Genomic DNA, 23,661 nt, shown 5'->3' with positions numbered 1-23,661 from the left:
CATAATTTACTCATCCCAGTCATCCGAGAACCAATGAGATTTGAAGATCTAGACGTGCTCCCGTGTTTGAATGAATTGCTTGGATGAGTTTTGCTAAAAATATTAATCATCAACTCTTACAAACTCTTCACTTTCTTCAAGAGACATTTATTATTTACACACTGGAATAACTTGGATTTAAATTTTCAACATAAAAATCATGTCTGACGCTACTTCATGTTCATGCATTAGACTCGAGTCTCTTTGGTTAATTCGGTGCACATAAGCCCAAAGACAAAAACATTTCAGATTTCGTTAAGCTCCTTCTGGCTTCTAAATATTCATACAGACACACATTTCACCATTTAACAATTATTTGCCAATAGATAAAATCAGTGGTCCTTCACATTTAAATCTTTTGTTTTACATCATGAAAGTGAAATGGGTTTACATGCAGTGAGCAGTTTCATTCATTTCATGACCCTCAGATCTCTTCTCTGCCAACATCTATCAACAATCACGCTGCTTTCATTGACCAAAATAATAATTTCCAAAGCACAGATGCGTAGTTTATGAAGAAACTGACGGACAGACTTACTTTTTTTCATCAGAGACGTCAATGTTGGTCCCAAATTTGATCTGTTTGAAAGGGCCTTTTCTTCTAGAAACACTTGAACGGATTAAATAGTTGTCAGTTAATATAACAGCACAAACACATGTGGGGCGGACCGTGTGAAAGGATCCGAACGAGACTTACGGTTCTGATGATCCGGTCATCTCCGAGTCTGAATGTTCTTTCTGGCCTTTCTTCTCATTCTCTTCCTGAAACACAAACACACATTAACTCGTGACTCTTGCGATACGGAGTGATGTCACAAACACTCATCTGCTGTAACTCTCACCCGCAGCGACTCCTGGAACGATGCAGCCTGGTACTGTGCGTATTTGGAAATAGTGGTGTACGAGCGGCTGCTCTCGAAGCGCCACTGTTTCCTCGTGCCGCTCGCGTCCCAGTTCTCATCCGCTGGCTGACACAGCTGCGTCCAAACCTCCACCAGGTGATCTGGATTCGCCTCGACCAGAGTTTTAGTGGAGAACAAGCCCAGGTCTGCAGAGAGCGAGATTTATGGGTTAAAGCAAAAAACAGAACGCAGAAACTTCATCAAATAGATATCAAATATAAATCTGATAAAAAACAGTAGCTGGTAGCATGCACAGAACAACAACAAGCTTATTAGGGTTACTGTAAACTTAGTTTACTGCAGTTAGTGAAAACAAATGAAAGTGTGACACGTGTCTTAGTATGCATACTCAAAATGTGACCTCTGCATTTAACCCTAATCTCAGTGAGTAATGAACAGACGCACACACCCGGAGCAGTGGGCAGCTATCACTGTAGCGCTCATTAAGGTTAAAGTGCATAAGAGCGCCACAATCGCAACCTGACAGCCGCGAGACTCGAATCGACAACTCTCGGTTACGTGCCCACTAGGCTACGACTAGGGCTGTGTATCGCCAACAATTTCCCGATACGATGCGCATTACGATACAAGACTATTTTGAATTACATTTTTGTTCAGAATTTAGCAACATTATTATTATTATTATTATCGGTTTATTGTACATTGAATAAGCAGTATTGTAACAGTTGTGTATTTGACATTCATTTATTAGCTTTTGGGGTAACTCAGAAATACTTAAAATCTCAGAGTTAGTACTTAACTTATGTTTTTTTAAAGGCATTTTTACAAAGCTAGTGCCTTACTCTAGGCATTATATTTGTCTCTCATTTAATTATTCTGTATCTATGAATATATTTATAAACATGCAGTCCGAGTTAATACTATTTAATAGAAATCAGATTATTAATGTGACAGCTTTAGTTTGAAGTAGCTCTGTAACTCTTCTCTAGACATACACTTTTCACATGCAAATCTTTGTCGTGTTTCTTCTCTAATGGGTTAGTACTGTTTTATAAGAGAGTGGCTAATAAAGCCCTTTGCAGTAGTACAGGCCAAGATATCTAATTAGTAGTTAATAAAATAATACAATGCAACAAGAAAATTCTTCTCCTTGTAGTTTTCCTTGTACTTTACAGCTTTCATACTGAACTCATTGAGTGAGAGAGAGAACACAAGTTATGCAGACACGTGCGCCAGCGAGACAGACACGTAAAGTGAAAGTATCCCCCGCTACCTTTAACTCTACGTACTCCGCGGGTCACGTGCGTCCTTTCCATATGGATCAACGATCAACAGCAACGTTACTTTCAAAAGAGCATCCGAATCGATACGGAAGGTGCTGTATCGATGCGCGCACCGTCAGGCGTCCATGACGATGTATCGTCGTATCGATATTTTGAACACAGGACTAGCTAAGACTGCCCCAGTTAGATGATGTTTAAGGTTTATGCAGAAAAAAAAATGATGTAATGGGTAGAAATTATTTTGCAAATGTAACACACAAGTAAATCATTTTCATAGAAAAGATTGATTATGTTGAATCACAATTGCCATTTCTCAAATCCAAGAACGCAAGAACAGACTTGAGTTGAGAAAAGAAACAAAACACTTAAGAGGTAACATCGATCCTGCTGTGAGCTGTAAATCACACCAAGAATTGTGCAAGTCATCCAGCATCGCAGTAAAACATCTCATTGCAACAAATTTTCTTATTTTCACATAGAAATGTGTCACTGCCACCACAAATCCAACATTTGGCCTTTTAGGTCACTCTTGAAGTCTGTGTGTGTATTATGGGCTAACGAGTCACATTCTTCTAACCTAGTTTGAGAGCTCCTGCCAGGCCACGTATGACAGTGACCGGGTTAGACGGGTTGGTGCAGAACTGATGCAGTGGAGGAAAGAACGCGTCTCTCTTATTCTCCAGCTGAAACCAAATCAGAAAACAAATCAAGCAGGGTCCCACTTCGATCAAGTAAAAGTGTTTTTCAATTATTTTCACTCACATTTCCATTTAATTTGGTTAAAGGTAAAAAAAAGTGATAAGACAATCTCTCTCTATATCTATATATAAATACGGTGCGAGTGAGGTACTCACATAAATGCTCGGTGTGGGTGGATTGAGTTTGTCTTTAGCCAGAATGGGTGAAGGAGGTGGAGGGAGGCGTGGCGGTGGGCATTTGTTTAACAGGATACTGCTGCTCGACAGACCATTCTTCCCAAGACTCCTGGAAGGGGGATGTGTTTTATTACATACAAGCTGAACTTTTACAAACAAAAATCATTTTTCTGATTAAAAACAAAGCCGTTTCTTGTTCGGGGCTTACGGCCAACCAAGTTACCATTACGTGTGCGACATACTTGCAGAAGACAGAGAGCGGACCGAACCGCTATCGTGCATCAAAGCCAACAGACGTGACGAAGAGAAAATGCTACCGCGGTGGACAGAACTCACCTGCAGGCCTTCAGGACGTCTGTGGACGTCGGGTAAATCGAGACCGTAGATGAGGAGTGGGGAGGGTTGTGAGGTGTGGCTGCTTTAACGCAGAGCTCTGGCGGCTCTTTTAATGGACTTCGAGAGTCTTCCGAACACACTCCTCCGCTTCCGTTAACCGTGACGTCGGGAGGCGGCCCGGCCACGGCGGACCTCAGGTTATTAAGGCCAGCTGTAGGCTCAACTGAGCGGGGCGAGGGGGACGTCGTGGACAGCGCAGAGGCGGGAGAAGAAGCGGCCGAACCGCCCGGGGCAGTCAGCGAATTGGCCGGGTGGACGTGGTTAACCCTGGAGCCTGCGGCAGGAATCTCTTTGCCTCCGAGAAGAGCGGAGAGTTGCGGATTGTCTGTGGAATGGGCAGCCGGCGAGCCGGACGTGGAAGTGGGTGTGCGGCCCGGACTGTGGTGGTTGGCGGCAGTGGAGCCGTTGCCCTGCGGGGTGGCGCTCTCTTTGGTCAGGGGGGTGCCGGGGGGCACGCCTGAGGTAGCCGTGTGCGAGGAGGAGGAAGCGGGTGACGACGTGGAGGAAGGGGAGGGCGAGGACAGATGATTGACAGCTGGCTCCGAGGGATCGTTGGGGGTTGTGGCGGAATGTCCAACCTGATTGTGAGGGACGCCGTCGGCAGAAGCGCTGGAAGAGAGAGTCCGGTCTCCATTAGGACCTGCCCAATGCGAACCTGGACCTTTCTGAAGCCCCTGAGAAGAAAAAGCGCACACACTGAGTAGATTGTGATGCTTTGGCATGAAAAGTTTTGGTCTTGACTGTAAAGTGCATTTGGTTTAGAGACCTCAGAAGGTAACGTGAAAGTCATTTGTTTGAAATGAACACTGGAGAATAGACCATTTCAAAAGATGTAAACAACACTGGTCCAGAAACACTTCCTGTTTCAGTTTGTGACTGTTTTTTATTTATTTCACATATATCATTATCTTTAAGATGTTTGTTTAACTTTTTGACTCAGTTCTATATATTCTGTTGGTTGTATTTTATCCCAACATTTATCTAGTGTTAAAAAACTGAAACAGGAAGTGTTTCTGGACCAGTGTTGTTTACATCTTTTGAAATGGTCTATATTTTTAACTTTTTGTTTTCAAGCTCGGTTGTCTGTTGTGGTTTTATTTAACAAACATTTCACATCAGATTTACCAACAGCACACAGATCGTATATATTTATTAACGTTCAATGATCACCTATTGTTCAATAAAAAAAATCTTGCATCAGTAGAAGTTGACCTCATGCATGCAGAACGCACGTGTCCGATTTAAAATCTGAATAGAAAAGGCCAAGAAGGGGTTAAATAGTTTGTTTTAAATGGCAGCTCATGTTTTTCATGTCGGTTTTAAAGGCTCTATTGTGTCGTTTCGCTTAGCATTTGTTAAAGGTCACGTTCTTCCTGATACAATTTTTTTAAACCCTAGTTAGTGTGTAATGTTGCTATAATAGCATAAATAATACCTGTAAAATGATAAAGCTCAAAGTTCACTGCCAGGCGATGTATTTTCTTCAATAGAATTCCTCTTTAAAAGCCTACAACGAACGGCCGGTTTGGACTACAGCCCTCTACTTCATGCTTTAATGACGTCAGTAAAACAGTTCGTTGACTAAACTCCGCCCACAGGAATACGTCAGTCACCAGCTTTGGCTCAAACGGCTCTGCTAAGCTAAGCTGCTATCGAATCACAGCACACTAAACAAACTACGCAATCAGAATACATACGTATTTCTGAAGGAGGGACTTCACATAACAAGGAAGACATCAGCCTGTTTTGAGGACAGTGAAAACAGAGCTATACAGATAAGTAAATTGTGTGAAAAATACCGCGTTTTTTTTACATGTGAAACATGAACACATGTTATATTGCGCACTATAAACACAATCAAAGCTTCAAAATTACAGACAGAACGGGAGCTTTAAGAGCAGATGGAGGTTTGATCTTCATTTATTTTTTATACATTTCAAATTGTAAATAATGAAAGTCTCTTTGTGTTCCCGATAGAAGATCAAATAAGACCAAATGTTTTTCTTAATGAATGATTGAGGTTGATGGTGCTGAATGGTTGTTGTGATTGTGAGGAACAGAGATTTGTACGGGTCATACATTCAAGTTATGTTAAGAAAGCATGCGAAAGCGAACTAACCTGAGTGGAGTTTAGGTGCTGACTCTTCCACGCGTCTTTCGGGCTTGTGCAATTGTGAGGTAGTGCGTTGGGATGCAGGTAAGGCACGTCTCCGTTAGCTCTGGGTCCTGCTGCGATGTGATTATTGCCGACTGAAGGGGGTTGGGGGCCGGGTGGAATGGGACCGTTGGTCAGCGGTTGAGCTATGCAGGGTGGTCGCACGGCCGGACTACGAGGAGCTGGGTGAGCAGGGAGTGATGAATTTGCCGAGGGCCCATTGGGGACGGTGGTTCGAATCTGCCCAGAAGTGTTTTGTCTCATCTGAAGGTAAGAGGAAACCATAAATAACATTTCAAATAAACCTTCAAATAAAAGAAACGCAAATCGTCGTACCTGCTGCTGCTGGTGGAGGTTCATGGCCGACAACTGTGCCTCCATCTGCTCAAGAACCTGCAGCTGAGCGGCCTTCAGACTGCCCCGGTTCTCCCGCAACTGCTCCAGCAACTGAAGGAGAGTAAAAGATCAAAACATACTCATGGGATAAGTGCTTTATAGGCTCAAAACATCTATACGGGTGTGTCGCAATCGGCACCCCAACATCAAATAATCAGATGACTGTAAATGAAGAATTGTGATCCCACTCACCTGAAGCTTCTGAGGGGACAGGTACCAGTTTGGAGTTTGTGGCTGTGCTGGACTGTTGCTCCAAGACTCTGAGTTCTGTGAAGTGTGAAGACTTGAGATCAGACATGATTCTTGTCCTCCTATCATCGACATCACAGAGGATCATGACACTAAAACCAACCTTAGAAGGGCTGTCGGTCCTCTTCTTCTTGGCTGGGTTGGACTGATCCTCACCCTGATCCAGACTCACATGGGGGGGCAGTGACTGCCCGGAGCCATGAGCTCCCCCTGATGACCCAGGGTTAGGTTTACATGCCTGAGAGACAGACAGAGAGACGGATTGACTTGGCATCATCCTCAGTTAAAACGAGTCTTCTCGCTAGTGAGGATTACAGAAACACACGGCATGAAGCGGCAGTGACACTACGGACTATAAAAAATACCACAGAAGTGCAATGCCAAACCTGATATTTATTAAGTAAATAAATCTAACCAGTGTGTTTGCATATAACAGCCCTGCGGTAATTTGGGAAAACTGTTTCAAATGCTACAAACAGATTTCAAATATTTTCAGCTTCCTAACTTCTAACCAGTAGGTGGCAAATAAATAGCCTCATGTAATCCAATATAAACAATGTTGCATAGACGGTTTAACAAAATATGCCCAACCCTTGCTAACATTACTTTCAGTCGTTCATGTTTTTGGCAAGTTATTTTTAAACATCACGGCGAACAAGACAAAGAAACTGTACGTGAATCCTCAACATTTACATGAAGCTGAGGAACGTTACCAATCTACTGTCGCCCAAACGTTTGCACTTTGGCTAATATGTGGCACTTTCACCAAACTCATCAAAATGTCCCACATAGCATTGCAAATGCACCTTACCATTTATATCAATGACGTAGTTTCTACATATCAAAAAGCTTTGTGCTTTTACCAGCATGATCTGAGGATTAAACCCCAATTATATCACCTGCTGACAGCTAACAGAACCCGTATGTTTTCAATTCAACCCAAAACAGTCAGGTGAAATCCATGTTAACACAAAAGAGAAACAAAATGTACTTTGAACTTTGTTTCAGCCCCAAAGTAATGCGTTTAATTCCAGAGGAAGATTTTAACAGGTGGATTTGGCAGAGGGTTCCAGACAGTGGCCTTAAATATGGCCTGATGACGCTTTATAATCTCTCTCGTTAATGTGAATGTAATGTTTACCATACGGTTCAAGGCGGCCTGTTGCATGAAGCTGGTTACAGTGGTTACTCCGGTAAGTCTGGGTTTCCGTGCACATGCATGATGATTTATTATCAATTCAGAGTTTATACCAGAGTTAAGAGAAAATTTTGATATAACCAGCATTATGAGATTAATCTAAACTAACCCATGAAATCAAAACGAACTCTACAACTATGAGTTTGTCAACCCGTTTCATGCAACAAGGCTCTGGATTCAAATGCAGAAAACAAATACTAAGAAATTAGACTTAAAACCCTAATGAATATAAAATTGGACCTTCAAAGAACACTTAAGAGCGCAGCGCCTGAATGAGTGGTGTCAGATTTAAATGAACCCTCCGGCCCAAAAACACAAAACAAAATGCCATACAAAATAAAATATAATTCATTTATTATGAATGGGTACATCAGTATCAATGAGAAAATAAAAAAACTCTCTCATTGTACTATGTCATTAATGAACACACACACACACACACACAACACACACACAAAGACTACACAAACTAGAGCCGCTCTCCATCAGCACTAATAACTAACTACAGCACAAACAGAATCCTGGGTAAAAAATGCTAGAAAGAGTTTTCATCCGATTTAAAAATAAAAGGCGTTTATGTTTATCTAGAAATTCTCAAAAAATCTAAGAGCAGATTAAATTATTCAACAAAAAAAAAAACTTAATTTGTCATGAATTCACCCTGATGCAGTTCCAAACTCATACAATCTCTTTATATAAGAGACTTAACAGAATAGTTATGGGTACATGTAAAAAAAAAAGGATTTTATAACTGTTTATAGTGCAAGAAACAGACCCGCTTGGTTGTTAAGTTCTGCTGTATTGTTGATGATAGTTTAAACTTTGGTCATCAGTAGGTCAGATGGGTTTAAAACAACATTAGGGTGAACAGATGATGAAAGCAGCTGTTATTTCTGGATAAACAATTCCTTTAATAAGATATAAAGCACATTTTTGACCCAGTTGTATCGATGTCTAGAGCTACTAATGGCCACATACAGGAAACCACGCTACTGATCGGACCCACAGCGTTCAGAATAAATGTAGGTCATCGGCTCATCAACGTTCAGTCTTGATCTTTTGAAGACTGTGTTGAGCAGGAGCGTGGTTACACCAGTGTGTGTGTGTGTGTGTGTGTGTGTTGGTGTGTGTGTGTTTGTGTAAAGAGGGGCGTTTCTAGGGGTGTGTGTCTATCTGGTCTCACCTGCTGGCCTGTGCTCTGGACACCCTGTCTGGACGTTAGCTCTGCTGGGATTGGGAGGCTCCAGGCTTCCTCAATACTAGGAAGCATTTTACTTTTACTCTGTAGACTATTGTGCTGAAGGTTACAGAATTGAGCCTAGGACGAAAACGCGTGAAAAACACATTTAACAGCCATGTGACATGGTGCGGCGCATCAGTTCAAACAGAGCAGATCCATACGTGTGAGGGGTCAAAGTGGCCGCAACTGTATTAGTGCACAATACTTTTTAGCTCCAGCTGAAATCAATAATGATCACTTGACTCACTCGTACAAACGAAGAATGAAGAAGGTGAAAGAAATTAATTGAGAACAAATGCAACATGTAGTGAAACCCACATAAAAAGTGACAAAGTGACAAGTGCCCCCCCTCGAGGCCTGGTGTCGGTGCCCGGCGCGCGTCCTTAATCAGGTTAGCGCTCACCTGCAGGTATTTGATGCGGGCCGCGAGCGCGGCGCCGTTGGTGCAGACTTTGCTGCGTGTGGCGTTGATGTAGCACTTGATGGCGTCCTGGGGCTGGTTGCAGGACTCGTAGAGCGTGCCCAGATCCATCCAGGCTGCAGCGTGACTGTGATCCAATTGCACGGCGCATATGTACGCCTGCAGCGCGTCCATGGGCTGATTCTGTTGCTGATACAACACGCTGCAAGACGGACACGAGTAGATCGTTACTAACACTGATACGGCTGCGCTGCTATTCTTGATCAAAACATGGTCACTATGAACTGCCACCGAATTGCCGAGAGCTCTGTAAGGATTCGTTTGGATAAAAAAATGACGACAGCTTATAAGAGAACAACAGACTAGCAAATATTACAGAACAGAAAAGTGGCATTTAAAAGTAAAGGCTGTAAATGTTACTGTAGCTCATTGGGTAGAGCATCGAGCATGGGTTCAATGGCAAAGGAACAAACAAACAGATTAAAAACAGTGTATACATTGAAGGGGTAGTTTACCCAAAAATAAACGTTCTGTCATCGTTTCCTCAACCTCATGTTGATCTAGACCTGCATGAGTTTCTTTATTCTGTTGAACACAAAAGAAGATATTTTAATAAATGATGATGAGCACACAGTTGACAGGAGCCATTGACTCATAGTAGGAAAAACCATTACTATGGAAGTCAACGGATACTGTCAACATCATCATTTATCAATATATCTTCATTTTACACACAGATTACGGAAAATTTACCCGGGATTTGTCCGGGATAGTTTAGTTTTGGTTCATTTCACACTGACAATGAATTTCCAAAATCTGTGCATGCATTACAGTAAAGATAGACGATGTATTTAAAGGCTTCGTATTTTTTTCCAAAGAATCTGAAGTTTGCTTATTATCCGTGATTTCTATAGGGACAGGGACATTTCTCGTTGTTAATGTGTATCCGCATTTAATTCCATAAAAACGGCTTGTTGCGATTACACGCACATCCTCACTATGGCACAGCCTTATGGCATCGTTTCTGCCTTTTGTTCACACAGGACGAGTTTTGTCAATTTTACGGCAATGTCACTAGGTCCCATTTAAGAGAGCGACCCCAGAAACAATTACAGGATGAGTTTAAATTCACATAGAAGGCCCACCGGCTATTTTATGGGACTTTCCTGGGATCAGCGTGCTGTGTGAATGAGTTTATACAGGTTCAGAACAACATAAGGGTGAGTAAACGATGACAGATTGAAAATGTTTGGTTGAACTATTCCCTTAAATTGATAAAAGCGTCTGCCAAATGCATATATGTAATTAAATTATGTAAATTATTGAAGTTTGTGACGGATGCCCACCCTATAGAGCACCACGTGTCTGCGCTGGCCTCTGATTTGTCGATGGACTGTCTGTATGAGATGAAGGCATCCTGGACCTTCCCAATACTGGAATAGCACCTACACAGAGCAAAAAAAAAAAAAAACCCACAAAAACACAAACCTTAACGTAAGTCATCAGCTGACACGGCACATCTCTTTAACACGTCTCCCTTCATGCACACAGAACTGACCTGCCCAAAAAATACCAGGACTGGCCCGAGTTTGGATCTGCTTCCAAGGATTTCTGGAGACACTGAATAGCGTAACTGTCTTTATTAGCTTTATCACCCAGCTGCTCTACTGTATGATGCATCCACCCTAACAGACAGACAGACAGAATCAATCCTAGTCATTGTGAAGGAGACATTTTCAGACTGATCTGTCACAGATACAGGAATACAATCTTGTTATAACGGCGTTATCTGCTCATAGCATCAGGCTCTTTTCCCAAATACGACACAAAATGGACTCTTAAGTCAAAGGAGGAGCTTTATGATTGACATCTAGCCTCATTTTAAATATGTAAGTCCAGTATGAAATAAGAAGTTCATTCAGGGGTTTCTGTCAGATCTTACCAAGCTGTTGTAAGGTAGCAGCCTTCACCTGTGCAGGTAAATTCTCTGTTTGTAAGAGACTCTCATATGCCTCTTTAGCCGCACGGTATCGCTTCTGTAAAAAACAAAACATTCAATATTGCATGCATGAGCTAGACATGCACGTGTTTAAACCCAACAAAGTGTTTCTGCTACAGACAACCTGAGCAGGGTTTAGCATTATTACCACAGGACTGTTTGGATTTCTTGCATAGTTTAAGTGAGACGCTGTACTGAAACACCTTTTAATTTTTATCTGATAGATAAACAGATAAGATACACAGTATATATACACTAGGGGTGTAACGGTTCTCAGTAAAAAATCTAATTATCCCGTTATCCTCCCATGGTTCGGCACGCACGTGCACCGTGCAAAACGTGAAGATAGTGGCATAGAATATAAAACGTAACCCAGTCTCTTAAGCTATTTTATGTTCATTTTGAAGTACACAGTAATGTTGGGACATGTACTCTTAAGTGAAAATGTTAATTTTGGCAGAGGTTAAAAACTGCTTAGGTTTTTATTTTTGTAAAGAAGCCTGTTGTGACCAAAGTGTTTGAATTTGACAGTAGCCTTTTTGTCCACATACACACACCGTAAAGTACCGAAACCATAACACACACCAAACCAAGAGTAATTTAACCCGTCGCACCCCTAATATATACACAGTGAAAAAATGGCTAAAAAGGATCTACGTGTCTATCTAATTCAGGGGTTACCAATCCTGGTCCTGGGGGGCCGTTGTCTCTGCTCCCACCCTAAACAAACACACCTAAAGCAGCTAATTAAGGTGCAGAGGCACCGGCCGTCCAGGACCAGGATTGGTGACCTATCCAAGTCAATGCTGTCTCTGCACGTTCTTAATGTATTGTATGGCCTTACAGCAGTGGGCACAGATAAACTTCTATGGTGCCTAATGTTACATGGGGAAAGGATCAATCTCCAGCTAAAATTAGTACTCAAACCAATAAGCATGTCATTTTGTAAAGGGTGAGAGGTGTTGTCCAAGATGATCAGCACATTATTCTCCTCCAGAGGGATCAGATACTTCAGAATTAAGTAACTTGCTTTTTTGATGAGGTTATCTAGCCTGCTGTTGGTGTCACTCGTGTTCACACCACCGCATAAAAGAGGGAAGCTCAGCTGTTATCAAAAGTAGGCATGCACATTACGCAAGCCAATCATTATTCAGAGCAGGTAACCCATTAGACCAATGACAGACCAGAGGAATAATGACACACGTGTTGAAAAATGGGCAACTTTTAAAGATCTTAGGATCGGAATGCATCCTGTTGATTCATCAGCATAGTGTAAGACAGCCAAGAAAAGTGAAAAGATCGGTATCGGCCGATTACAGCATTAAATGACTCGATCGGTACTCGCTAAATTTGCCGATGTCATGAGCCAATCGTTCTGTTTACTTTTGTCATCATAGGGCTCCTGAATGCAGCTGCAATTAGAGACCATTTTACGCAGTGCGAGCATTTCTACAACCTGTTGCTCACAAAGACAACAAATTGGTACTCTGTATCGGCTAGAGTTTTATTAAATAATGGTTCTAAATTAAAAAAAAAAAAACTCATAGCAAAAAAAAAACAAGGCTGAACTCATGCTAACAACATGAACAGATCATCTTATGTAGATGAGGGATGCCTTCGCAAAAGCATGACATCACATCTGTTGCTATGGCAACAAAACCTGAATATTACAAAGCTCCAACAGCACTATTATCAGCTCATCATTCAAGACAGTAGTGAGGTTAGTTTGGTATTTGTAAGTAAAATCTATCAGTGGTTAGAGAAATATAAGTCGGTCTGTGAAAAAAATATTAAACTTTAAATTTAGGAGCTTTACAGTTTGCGTTCACTCATTGATTTCAATCTTTGACATGACCTAAATCGGCCAATATTAAAGATATCAAGATTATATTTTTACACAATGTTCTTTACATTTACATTCAGGATGATTTCATGTAGAAATGACTTAAGCTGGATTTTCACAGGCAGGGTCACAAATATATACAAAACTAGACAAAAGAGGACTCACCTGAATCTCATATAAATGGGCGATGTGAAACTGAACTACAAAGAAAAACAGAGAAACAGACGAGATTCAGAGCAATCATCAAAACATACACAAAATGTAAAGAAGTTTATATTTCAATTGTAATTAATTAATTAATGGTAAATCTTATTAATTTTATTGAAATTATTAATATTAATTTGAAACTGTTAACATTAGTTAATGCACCTTAAATTAACATCAATTACTGTAATGACATAAACAAGAATTAATAAATGCTTATATACAATATTGTTCATTTTTTTGTTCATAATACATTTAGTAATGTGAACAAATACAACCTTTTTGATAAAGTGTTACAGAAATTTGTATTTCATTTTATTCAGTACACATAAACAAATAATTCAGGGTTTGTTTGTTCTGTTTACAGTCGTAGCTCTTAAACATTATGAATTTGAACCCTGAACGAGCAACTCGAATCAAACTCGTGTACAAATGAAACATACAAATCTTATTAAAAGATAGAAAAGTGATTTAGTTAAGAGCAGTAAAAGATTTTCTCTCAATGCTGTTTAATTAAGACGAGTGACAGACAGGAGCAAAATTAGGTAACTTCCCCTTTAAGACCAAAGTCCCGATCTAGTTACACATGCGCTTTCTCTTTTCGCCGTTTACTTTCTCTTTAGACCTAAATTGTCGTGTTTATGAGGAAACTTGCAAAAGCCAGGAATTTTGATGCATGTGTGTATTAAAGGCTAAAAAGTGGCAAAAATACTCAGAAGCTCAATGAGAACCGGATGCGTGGCTTGCACGCTCCTCTTATACAGAAAAAGCACACGCATATAGCACTGTTGTTTGTGCTTCAACAGCTTAAAATCACTTAATTTATAACCTTGCATGAGAAAATACTTCGAATTAAGTGTGGGCGCTCAATCTGCACAGACCGCTTAAACTTAAAGGAATAGTCTACCCTTTTGCCATATTAAACTATGTTATTACTTCAACCTAGACGAATTAATACATACCTATCTTTTTTCAATGCGTGCACAGCATGTTCTGAATGTGTTAGCATTTAGCCTAGACCCATTCATTCCTATGGTACCAAAAAAAAGTTTTATTTTGTGGCACCATACTTACTGGTATAACTCCTCATGTAACAGTCTTTAAATAGGGAAAACAAGGAAGTGTTTGGTGGCTTCCCTGTTTGATACCATAGGAATGAATGGGTCTAGGCTAAATGCTAACACATTCATGACGCGCTGTACAGTGCACGCATTGAAAAAGATAGATATGTATTAATTCGTCTAAGTTGAGGTAATAACATAGTTTAATATGGCAAATGGGTAGACCATTCCCCTAATAAAGTGACTATTAATTGTAAAACATAACCCGCAAACCTGGCTAGTGATTTGACATCATTACCACAATAGCTGGACATTATTTTCATAATTTCATTTACTGCGACCCTGTTGCAGACCCCCCTCACCCCTCATTTTCAAAAACTCTTCGGATCTAGACGAATCACAAGAATGACCTGTTTGGATCAAAAACGGTGAATTTCACCGAAAGGTGACAAGTTTGCACCCCTGGGTTGGCATAAATCCACAGCTCCCGGTTCATCTGGTCCAATCAGCGCAGGGCTGTGTAAAATCTGCCTGTCCATCACAGTTCCTGCACATGCCACAGATCCTCTCCCCTCGCACGCTTAAGCAATATCGCTGGAGTAGGAGTGTGATATAGCTCTATAGAGCTATATCACACTGCGGCCTCGTGCCTCTGGCCCAATCACAGCCGTGATGATATAGAGCTATATCACACTCCTACTCGAGCGATATTGCTTTTATACAACAGTTCGACGGCACACGTTTGAAAAACGAAAACTAGAAAACAACAACGGAGTTATTTTAAAAGCCTCTTTGTTTGGGAACTACTTCTTCCGCCACGGATTTGAGGGCTGCCAGAATGACAGGTAAAACTTTCGGCTGCTTTGAAGCTCATAACAACTCAATGGACGGAAAAGCCGTTACTTTATATTACCGTTTCTTGGTCACAAAGTGTAGTTTTAAGATTAGTTCAGTCGAGAATGTATATGTATTATATTTAAATCTGCAGTCGATTAGTAAAGATAGCGCCTGTTTGAACGTTTGCTTAGTGAGATTCGGTACGTATGAGAACCAAAGCATGAGCGGACATCAGTGTTCACTGGCCCCGCTGACCACCGCCCTCTCTGGGCTACATTTCTGAAAGAGATACCCTGGCTCTCATGTTGGCCTTGTTTGTTTATGATCGTCAAAATGAGATCAAATCAGCAGTATTTGGTGTCATGATCAAACGATTACTTGTTTTTTAATTCATATTTAGTGTCTTTTGTGTTGTTATTGTTTTGGCGCGAGGTAAAAGTTAATAAAACTATACTTATATAATGTTACTATTGGTTTCCCATTTACTCTTAACGCGATACGAGCACTCGATTATTATTATTAAACTTTGTTCTTGTCAGTACTATACAAAACTGTTTTTTATAAGTGTCAGAGAGATGTTTTTGCATGCAGCTTATAAATATACCAGTGGCGATATCTCATAACGTGTTTTAATAGTCATGATCAAGTAAATGATCAATGTCCACATTTAAAAGCTGCGGTGCTTACCTGCAGTTCCACGGTGTTTTCGCGTTCTGATAAGGAGATATAGCTCCAGAAGAAAAACTGATCCACACGTGTCCACACGATGTGACAAGACATTAATCCCATTAAGTTTAACGTAACATCCAAGAGCGCTGATCTTTGACAGAATAATAACTTCCGATTGGGGATTCACAGACTGATTTATGAGCTAGTGAACTAATAAGACACACGGAGAGTGATTCACACAGCGCGTCTGTGTTTTTCCATTCAGAGATGAGCCTGTTTAGGACCTCCATTCACTAGGTGGCGGAATGATACGAAAGGTAAAGCGGTTACAGTGCCGTTATCAGGACAATATCGCATAGCTCTTAGCCAATCAGATTCGAGAACCAGAAAGAACTGTTGTATAAGTTACAATATCATATGCATCCACCTAAAGTTCACAGGTGTGTTAGATTGAACGCAGCGTGATGGCGAAGAGAACATTTACTAACAAACTCCCTATTCCTCGGTTAACAACCAGAGCTAGGAGAACAACCAACAGCACTAAAGAGAGAAAGCGACCGTTCCCGTAATAAAACTAGGATCAATATCGGACCGGCATTTGAATCTGATTTTAAAAGGTTCAAGCTGGATGCAGAGCTTGCCACATTTCTTCTCGACAAGTAATAGTGCTTTGTCAACCATTGATTGTATTTCTGAGTGTTATGTAAGTAATGTAAATATGCTTGCCTAAATGGGTTTGTTTGGTGGGTCAGCGTCGTCGTTATCTTTGCATGTTCAGATGCAGGGATGATTGGCTTTTTTGCAAGAAGCAATGCTACTCGAGCTTTCCTACGAGATGAACTGTGTTAGCTACTGTTAATGTGTGTCCTAGCTTTTATATAAACAACAGTAGATTAATGTTCAATGACCATGTCTGCTGCATATACCAAAATAGCAATAAGAGCGTTTCAGTCAGACGATGTTTATTTACGTATATTCGGTGGGTAATACTGGTGCACACGCACTGACAAGGACGAGCTCGATGGGAGGTTTATCGGTGATAGTGGCATGAAAACCGTAAACATTCAAAATCATCGCAATCATCCAGAGTTGCAGACTGTAGCTTTAACACAAAACCTTTAATGCACTTGTTAGTCGCTTAGGATAAAAGCATTTGCTAAATTAATCAAATGTAATTGTAATTCGCTGTTGTTCGATGCTAGCTGAAGGTGTGTGTGTGTGTGTTGTTGTGTACTTACTCTCAGCTTTGGATAAAGTGCAGCGGTTGGTGTCTATGAGTGCCAGTTGAAAGTGCTACAAACACAGAAAACAAACAGGTCATCCATCAGATCATCTGCTTTAATATCATTATCACTGTCATACAGATGTAAAGAAATGAAAGACAGTCAACACACAGCAGTTTGATTTCATTTACACCGATACAACAAACAATGGCAATATAATTCAGAACAAATGAGTTTGTTGGCTTTCGGTGTGAATTAGCGATTGCAGTCTTGTGCTTAAAATAAAAGATGCTGTGAAGAAGTCTGTGAATGGACTAGGGGTGGCACGGTTCAGAAAACCCTCGGTTCGGATCACGGTTTTATGGTCACGGTTCTCGGTTCAGTACGGTTCTTGTTGTTATTTTTTCTTTTAATTTTAACACTCCAGAAATGTATTATCTTATTAATGTGATAATAATATATATATTTTAGGATACAGTATTAAAAAAGTTATATCATGTACAAACTGAATTTGACTTTACGCACATTATTGGGACCATCCCTGAGGAAAGCCAGGTGAGATTTTGATACAGCAAGACATGAAGAGGAAAGACATTGATGATTTCAACATGCTTTTCGTTTATTTGGCAAAAAAGAGAATGTGTATTTCCATCTACATGAACTTTATGTGCATTTTTAGCACACAAAGATAACCTGTTTTTATCAAAATGCCAACTTCAGTGTAGCTCTTAGATTTATCACTGAGAGGCTGCTTAAATACTGCAGAGAGTATATGTGGACGAGAGAGAAACATAACGTTTACACCTGTAATATTGAAATACGTCTCTTTTGTCCACTTTTGACCACTTCTGTCCTGATTACTTTGAGGGGCAATTTATGAAATAAGAACGCCTAAAAAAGCCGCTTTAGTTTTATCAATGAAAGGCTAAAAATAGCGCTGAATACGAAAAGACGTAAAACAAATGTGTTCAGTACCTCAGATTAGATAAATGGTCGGAGAGAAGGCTGTCGCGTGTGGCTGTTCGAACACATTCAAACTGTAGACTGCAGTTCTATCTATCGTTTTATTTCCGCTGTCATCATATGTAACATGAAATAAAAAATGTTTCCACACACCAAACTTAAATGACGCTGGCGCATCCTCCTACTCCGGGCAGAGTTCCTTTTCTCTCCCTCTTGCCATTTCTACACGTAACAGGAAACACGCTATCTGAGGTCACATACAGGGCATGAGGCTACATTGCGCATGCCATGAACCGTGTGATGCACACGCGCTCCGAACCAGGACAAGCGAACGGTTCGGATTTTTTTCACGAACCGTGCCACCCCTTGAATGGACTAATATTAAGACTACAATACAGAATAAATTACAAAAAAAAAATAGTATACAACCTTCTACAAATCCAAGTAAAATGTTCACACATGCGACCACATTTTACGTTTTAACAGCTAGTCCATTGTTTGATTTTACTCGTCAAAAGAAAAGCCAAGTTCACACAGCACTAGAATATGGTTGTCACTCCTGTATTTGAGTCTGCGTTCACACACAGTTTGGTTATTTAGGGAGCAATAATCGCATTATATATCCAAACTCACATCTGTACATTTTCAAGACTCAAAAACGCATTTACCATCGAAATCGCTTCTGGACAGCTGGCGTTTTTCCCAGCTCAAACAATAAGAAGTTTGATTTAAGTTCAGATTTAAAGACTTTACCGCATGTCTGGATTATAAACTTTATACACACACGTGAGGAATATCTTCATTTATGTCTGGACATTGAGGAAGAGAAGCATTTATCTTTAACGTTACCCAAGAAGAACAATGGAGGACGCACTGGAGGAGGATATTTGAAGTAAGTAACAGTTAATTTATACCATTTATATTTGCTATCATGTAATATGCTCATGGCTTGTGCAGTTCGGCCTACATACAGTAAGCAACCTCAGCAGACTGCATGCTTCGGATTGAAAAACTTTCACAGTGTTTACAAACGAGTACGCATGACCTCCCATAATGGGGGATATCTGTTACGTGTTTTACAGTGTTAGACACAGTTATTCACTTTCGTATCCTTCATGGCAACTTTGAGTAATACTGCACTGCGGGATTTGCTGTAATATGATTCCATATTGTTTACATGCAAGGCAATTCCATACATTCCGCTTAACACGCGACACAGTTTCTTGAGCGCCACGTTGTTTACACGGAAACGCTAGTATTATGCGCACATGGACGCAATATGCGTTGTGTTTTTAAAGTTCATACGCGCTTACAGAAACACGTTTAAAACAGAAGCTAGACGATAAGGGGATGGGCATCTGAAAACAGTTTTTTATTTAACTAATCGCTGCAGATGTTTATATGAGATGTTCTGAATTTAGTTTATGTACATGATAGTTTATATGAATGTAGTATCAGTGAGATTTACCCATCAGTTATATATGTAAGGGTATTTCTGTGGACAATTTATGCTAACAGCTGTTTATAACTCTCTTACAGGTCTGCATCCCTCTTATCAGTACAAAACTATGAAGTGGAAAAACACCTTTTGGACATAAAGTTATATGGTAACATGAGCCACATGAAGTTTACAACTCTGTTGTTTATCAGTTTCTTAAACAAGTTAAGTTTTTGAATAGAGTTTGTTTCCAAATAAACTGAAAATATCATACTGACCTTCATTTCTATTTTGATTATATTGTTAACTTCTTAATAAACCTCAAACAAACAAACAAACAAACAAACAAACAAACAAACGTATATACATTTGTCCTCACATTATTTACTGTAGTTCCCAACATTCCTGCCTCATTATGCAGCTCATTATGCGAGCCTTTGTTTGCTAGCTGTCAATCAATCCTTCTCGCATACGGCCCCTCTAAACATAAAGTGTCTTACAATTTCTAAATCAATATATTGTTTTATGTGAATGAGTAGGCAGGATGATTTTCACATCAAAGAAAAACTCTAGACTACTAGAATCTGTTTAGAAAAGTCTTGTTTACATGTTTAGTATGGGTTGTGTGGACTTATATCAGTGACTTAAAATTTGTGCTTTTTTTAAAAACCACGCATAAACATTTTTCTCTCAAAAATATAAACATGTACATACATGTAGCTCATATAATATTTTAGCCCAGTTTGTGCTGAACGCAGTGGTATGAGACACTTGCCATTATTATGTTTAAAGCAACTGAAAAAAGACCAAAATGTAATAGTATGTCAGAACCTCTGACAGTGTCCCAAAATGGTCGGACCCCTGAGGGTTAAACTTTTGCAGTTGATTTGTAAAAATGCATAACCCTCATTAAATAGTAGATGCAATGATGTAATAACAGCATTAATAATATTAATAGCAATTTAAAAATCATCTGTGGTTACATGTCTTTCTGTTAAATCTTCTGACTCTGATGGAAGTTATTTCAATTTCAAATAGTTATGTTCTTCTCTTTTCCAGCATAGTTTTGTTCAATTATTCTCAATCATTTGCATATTAAAATGTCTTTAAAAATCTTAAACTCTGCACTTCATTTTGAGGGGATGGGCCAGTGGGTAGGTTGGGTAGAAAGGGAGGTGTCCTAGACTTTGAAAGCCCCTGATTTAGGGGATTCTCAATCACCTTGCAGTTACTTACATGTAAGAGGGAGCAAAAACAATATAAGACTTAGCACAAACACATTTTTGAGAAATGATAAAAATTATCCATTTATGGTTATTGGCAAAAAAATATTTCTTGGCCAACATCGCACACCTCTAACTGTGCAATTAATTTTTTTGTTGTTATTTATCTGTTCATGTTTTAAATTTGGTAAATTACAAAATTTACGTTTTTTTTCCATGCAAACTTAACCTTAGTTAAAATAACAATAACACTCGTGTTGTACCTTTAAGCTGGACTCATAGTCGGTGTTAACTTTGAACATGAGCCCGAGACGCAGGTGAATCTCTTTAGCTCGAGAGAAGCTTGGATCGATGTACAGCACCTCCTGAAATGCCTTTATCGCCCTGAAAACAAACAAACAATCTTTTGCACCTAATCTATGTCAAGAAAAAAACACAGTGTTTGACCAATCACCATCAGATCAAACCGTTTTGTAAAAATCACATTAAGACCATTTTTTTGTAACCTACAGACGGTTTCATTAGACGCACACACACTGTCGCGGTTACGCACCTGAATCGCAGTGAACTTCCGGTCTGTATTTATCTATCGGTCTGGCTGGTTGCTAAACTGATCTCCGAAACAAATAAAATAAAATGTTTTGGTGCTAAAGACGAGGGGAGACGAGGAGCGTGGATCAAAACTGTGTGGAGAGGTTTGACAGCTAGGCAATAATTCAAGGACAAGTAACATTCAGTGTAATAGTTGATACGCGTTAGATATGACATATGAACGAAGGCAATTTAGTTGTTATTTTTTAACTTGTTAGTAGAAAAAAAACTCCTGTAAAAGATCTCTGTTGTTATTGATTTCTATGTGAAAGTCTACCAGAAGTTGTGTTTAGTCCACAAAAGCCATTTGTTTATGTTGTTACTGCTGAAACCGTCTATAATAGGCTATAAAATATGAGCTATTATTGTAACTGTATAACAGGTGAACCATATTACTTTAGGAACAGGTTTACGTTTGTTTACTTTACCAAAACATTTTCCCTGGACATATATTTTAATAAACATAAACATAACAGTGTGAAAAGACACTCACCATTGAAATGCACTGTAATGAAAGTAAACCATACCAAGGCCGTACAAAAAGGCTGCATTCTAAAGGAAGAGATGAAGATTTACATAAATACACCGTCACCGTCAAACATTCATGTCTGACATTGATCGTATATTGTTTTAACTGAACAAAAACATGTATGCATTATAAAAAACAGCCAATTCCCATCTTAGATGAAATCAAAAACCAAGTGAAAGTGTCGATGAGGTGATGTGAAAACCACAGACTCTCGGTCTCACACACAACATTAAACACTAAAACTTACTGCAAGCACATCATTTTCACTAAAGAAGAAACAACACAAACTAAAATCTAATCAAGTTTTGAATGGCACATCATCTACTGACAGTAGTCAGATGTATTTTTTATAACCATATATGTTTTTATATCTCAACAGAGAGGAAAAAACTGACGGCATTTCACTGCTTTAATACTGAACACTTTGTTTAATGAATTCATGTGAGGGTTAACAGAAAACTGAACTGGTCTCAGATCAGATGAGTGAAACATGCAAACCTGTACATTAATAACCATCGCTGTATATATTATATGATTAAACCTTTTAGTGATATTTCTCGCATGTAAAAGAATGCATTTACACAAAGAGGTTAAAAAATACTGAACATCACTTCTCTCTCTCTCTCTCTCTCTCTCTCTCTTAAACAAACACACACAGCTTACCTTGACGAGTCAAAACACAAGTAATCGTGTAAAGATGGCCATGATTATCATCATCACACTCACCTTCCAGTAGTCTGATTGTAAACTGTAGTACCGCTGGTACGCCGATAATGCTGTAACACAAACAATACACATCAATCTCTTGAAAGAATTTAAACACAATGTTTTTAGTGAAGTTAAATGAGTTCAACTGCAGAAACTCATAAAATGTGATCGGCCATCTGCACCTTTCGTATATTCCTCCAGCAAGAGATTAAAGTGACCCAGCTGACAGAAGAACTCCGGATCCACCTTTCCTTCAGATTTCAGGATGAGAGATTCATAGCAGCGAACAGCCTGACAGAAAAAAACAGCCAATTATACACAGAACAAAAAACCCTACACACACAGACGCACACCAAGTAATCAATAGACAATTAAAGGCTACTATAGGCGATTGATTATCGCGGTTTTAGCACGATCAATGGAGTCAGTGGCTTTATATGGGCCTTTTCACACTAGCAGCGAGTATTCACACATAATATAACACGCTACAATAAAAGCAACAATTTCTAAGAAAGTCATTTACACCGGGCGCGATTATTCACACCATTAGAAAGCCAACACTTTTTTTTGACCAATATGTCGATTTTTTCTACTTTGCTCCATTTACATTGAAGGTTTGGCGGGGTGAATTATAGGTTGTTTACATTTCAAGCCAGCAATAATGCAATGTATAAAGCTGTTCATACACTCCATAGGAAGACCCTGGCCACAAAACGTGTATTTTTTTCACCAAGAAACCACACGGGCCAAAGCCGACAGCACAGTCAGAAACTCCCAGAGCCGTTCACATGAGAGCATCAGCTGAACCAAACACTAATCTCTCAAAACACACTTCTGAAACCTTTAACTTTGCGTCTTATTAATGATACACATCGATGCACTATCAAGGATATCTGTCTGCATGTGTACATAAACCAACAGTGAAAAACAGGGTAACACCATCAACTGTGTGCTTGCCATCATTTATCAAAAGGCAGATTTTCAATTTAGGGTTAGGATGGATAATTTACCCTAACCCTAAAGTTACATGGAGTTATTCAAATCTATTTCTTAGATAAATAATACTAACAATAATAATAACAATAATAATAATAATAGTAAGGCTGGGTATTGTTAGGAATTTCACAATTCGATTTGATTCCGATCTGTCACATTATATTGCACTTTAACACAATTGAATGCTATTTTCATATATTATCTGGTCTGCCGTCTATAAAATAGTGACTGAACACTAAGGGTGTCACGATTTCGATTTTAA

General features: G+C 39.5%; 1 protein-coding gene across 2 annotated transcripts in view; it reads right to left on the bottom strand.

Annotated features, from left to right (window-relative positions):
- The window catches only part of kdm6al (lysine (K)-specific demethylase 6A, like), a 40,228-nt gene that overhangs the window by 4,694 nt on the left and 11,873 nt on the right, over nucleotides 1-23,661 (bottom strand). The window contains exons 3-23 of one of the 2 annotated variants that reach the window (XM_073870608.1): nucleotides 22,586-22,694; nucleotides 22,422-22,471; nucleotides 21,660-21,718; nucleotides 20,839-20,959; nucleotides 16,967-17,021; nucleotides 13,123-13,157; nucleotides 11,058-11,151; nucleotides 10,674-10,800; nucleotides 10,462-10,560; nucleotides 9,098-9,317; nucleotides 8,638-8,772; nucleotides 6,360-6,494; nucleotides 6,200-6,274; nucleotides 5,948-6,058; nucleotides 5,576-5,875; nucleotides 3,397-4,130; nucleotides 3,040-3,169; nucleotides 2,763-2,868; nucleotides 882-1,087; nucleotides 737-801; nucleotides 578-649 (exon numbers count right to left, since the gene is read on the bottom strand). In XM_073870608.1, the coding sequence (XP_073726709.1) occupies nucleotides 578-649; nucleotides 737-801; nucleotides 882-1,087; nucleotides 2,763-2,868; nucleotides 3,040-3,169; nucleotides 3,397-4,130; nucleotides 5,576-5,875; nucleotides 5,948-6,058; nucleotides 6,200-6,274; nucleotides 6,360-6,494; nucleotides 8,638-8,772; nucleotides 9,098-9,317; nucleotides 10,462-10,560; nucleotides 10,674-10,800; nucleotides 11,058-11,151; nucleotides 13,123-13,157; nucleotides 16,967-17,021; nucleotides 20,839-20,959; nucleotides 21,660-21,718; nucleotides 22,422-22,471; nucleotides 22,586-22,694 (3,038 nt within the window). The remainder of the gene's footprint in view (nucleotides 1-577; nucleotides 650-736; nucleotides 802-881; nucleotides 1,088-2,762; nucleotides 2,869-3,039; nucleotides 3,170-3,396; nucleotides 4,131-5,575; nucleotides 5,876-5,947; nucleotides 6,059-6,199; nucleotides 6,275-6,359; nucleotides 6,495-8,637; nucleotides 8,773-9,097; nucleotides 9,318-10,461; nucleotides 10,561-10,673; nucleotides 10,801-11,057; nucleotides 11,152-13,122; nucleotides 13,158-16,966; nucleotides 17,022-20,838; nucleotides 20,960-21,659; nucleotides 21,719-22,421; nucleotides 22,472-22,585; nucleotides 22,695-23,661) is intronic. The other variant, XM_073870609.1, reaches the window with a different exon arrangement.

This window comes from Misgurnus anguillicaudatus, chromosome 8, assembly GCF_027580225.2.
Source record: "Misgurnus anguillicaudatus chromosome 8, ASM2758022v2, whole genome shotgun sequence".
In the NCBI taxonomy this organism is placed as follows: Eukaryota; Metazoa; Chordata; class Actinopteri; order Cypriniformes; family Cobitidae; genus Misgurnus; species Misgurnus anguillicaudatus.
The sequence above is the reverse complement of the archived record's forward strand: the minus strand, read 5'-3'. Positions and strand labels throughout refer to the sequence as shown.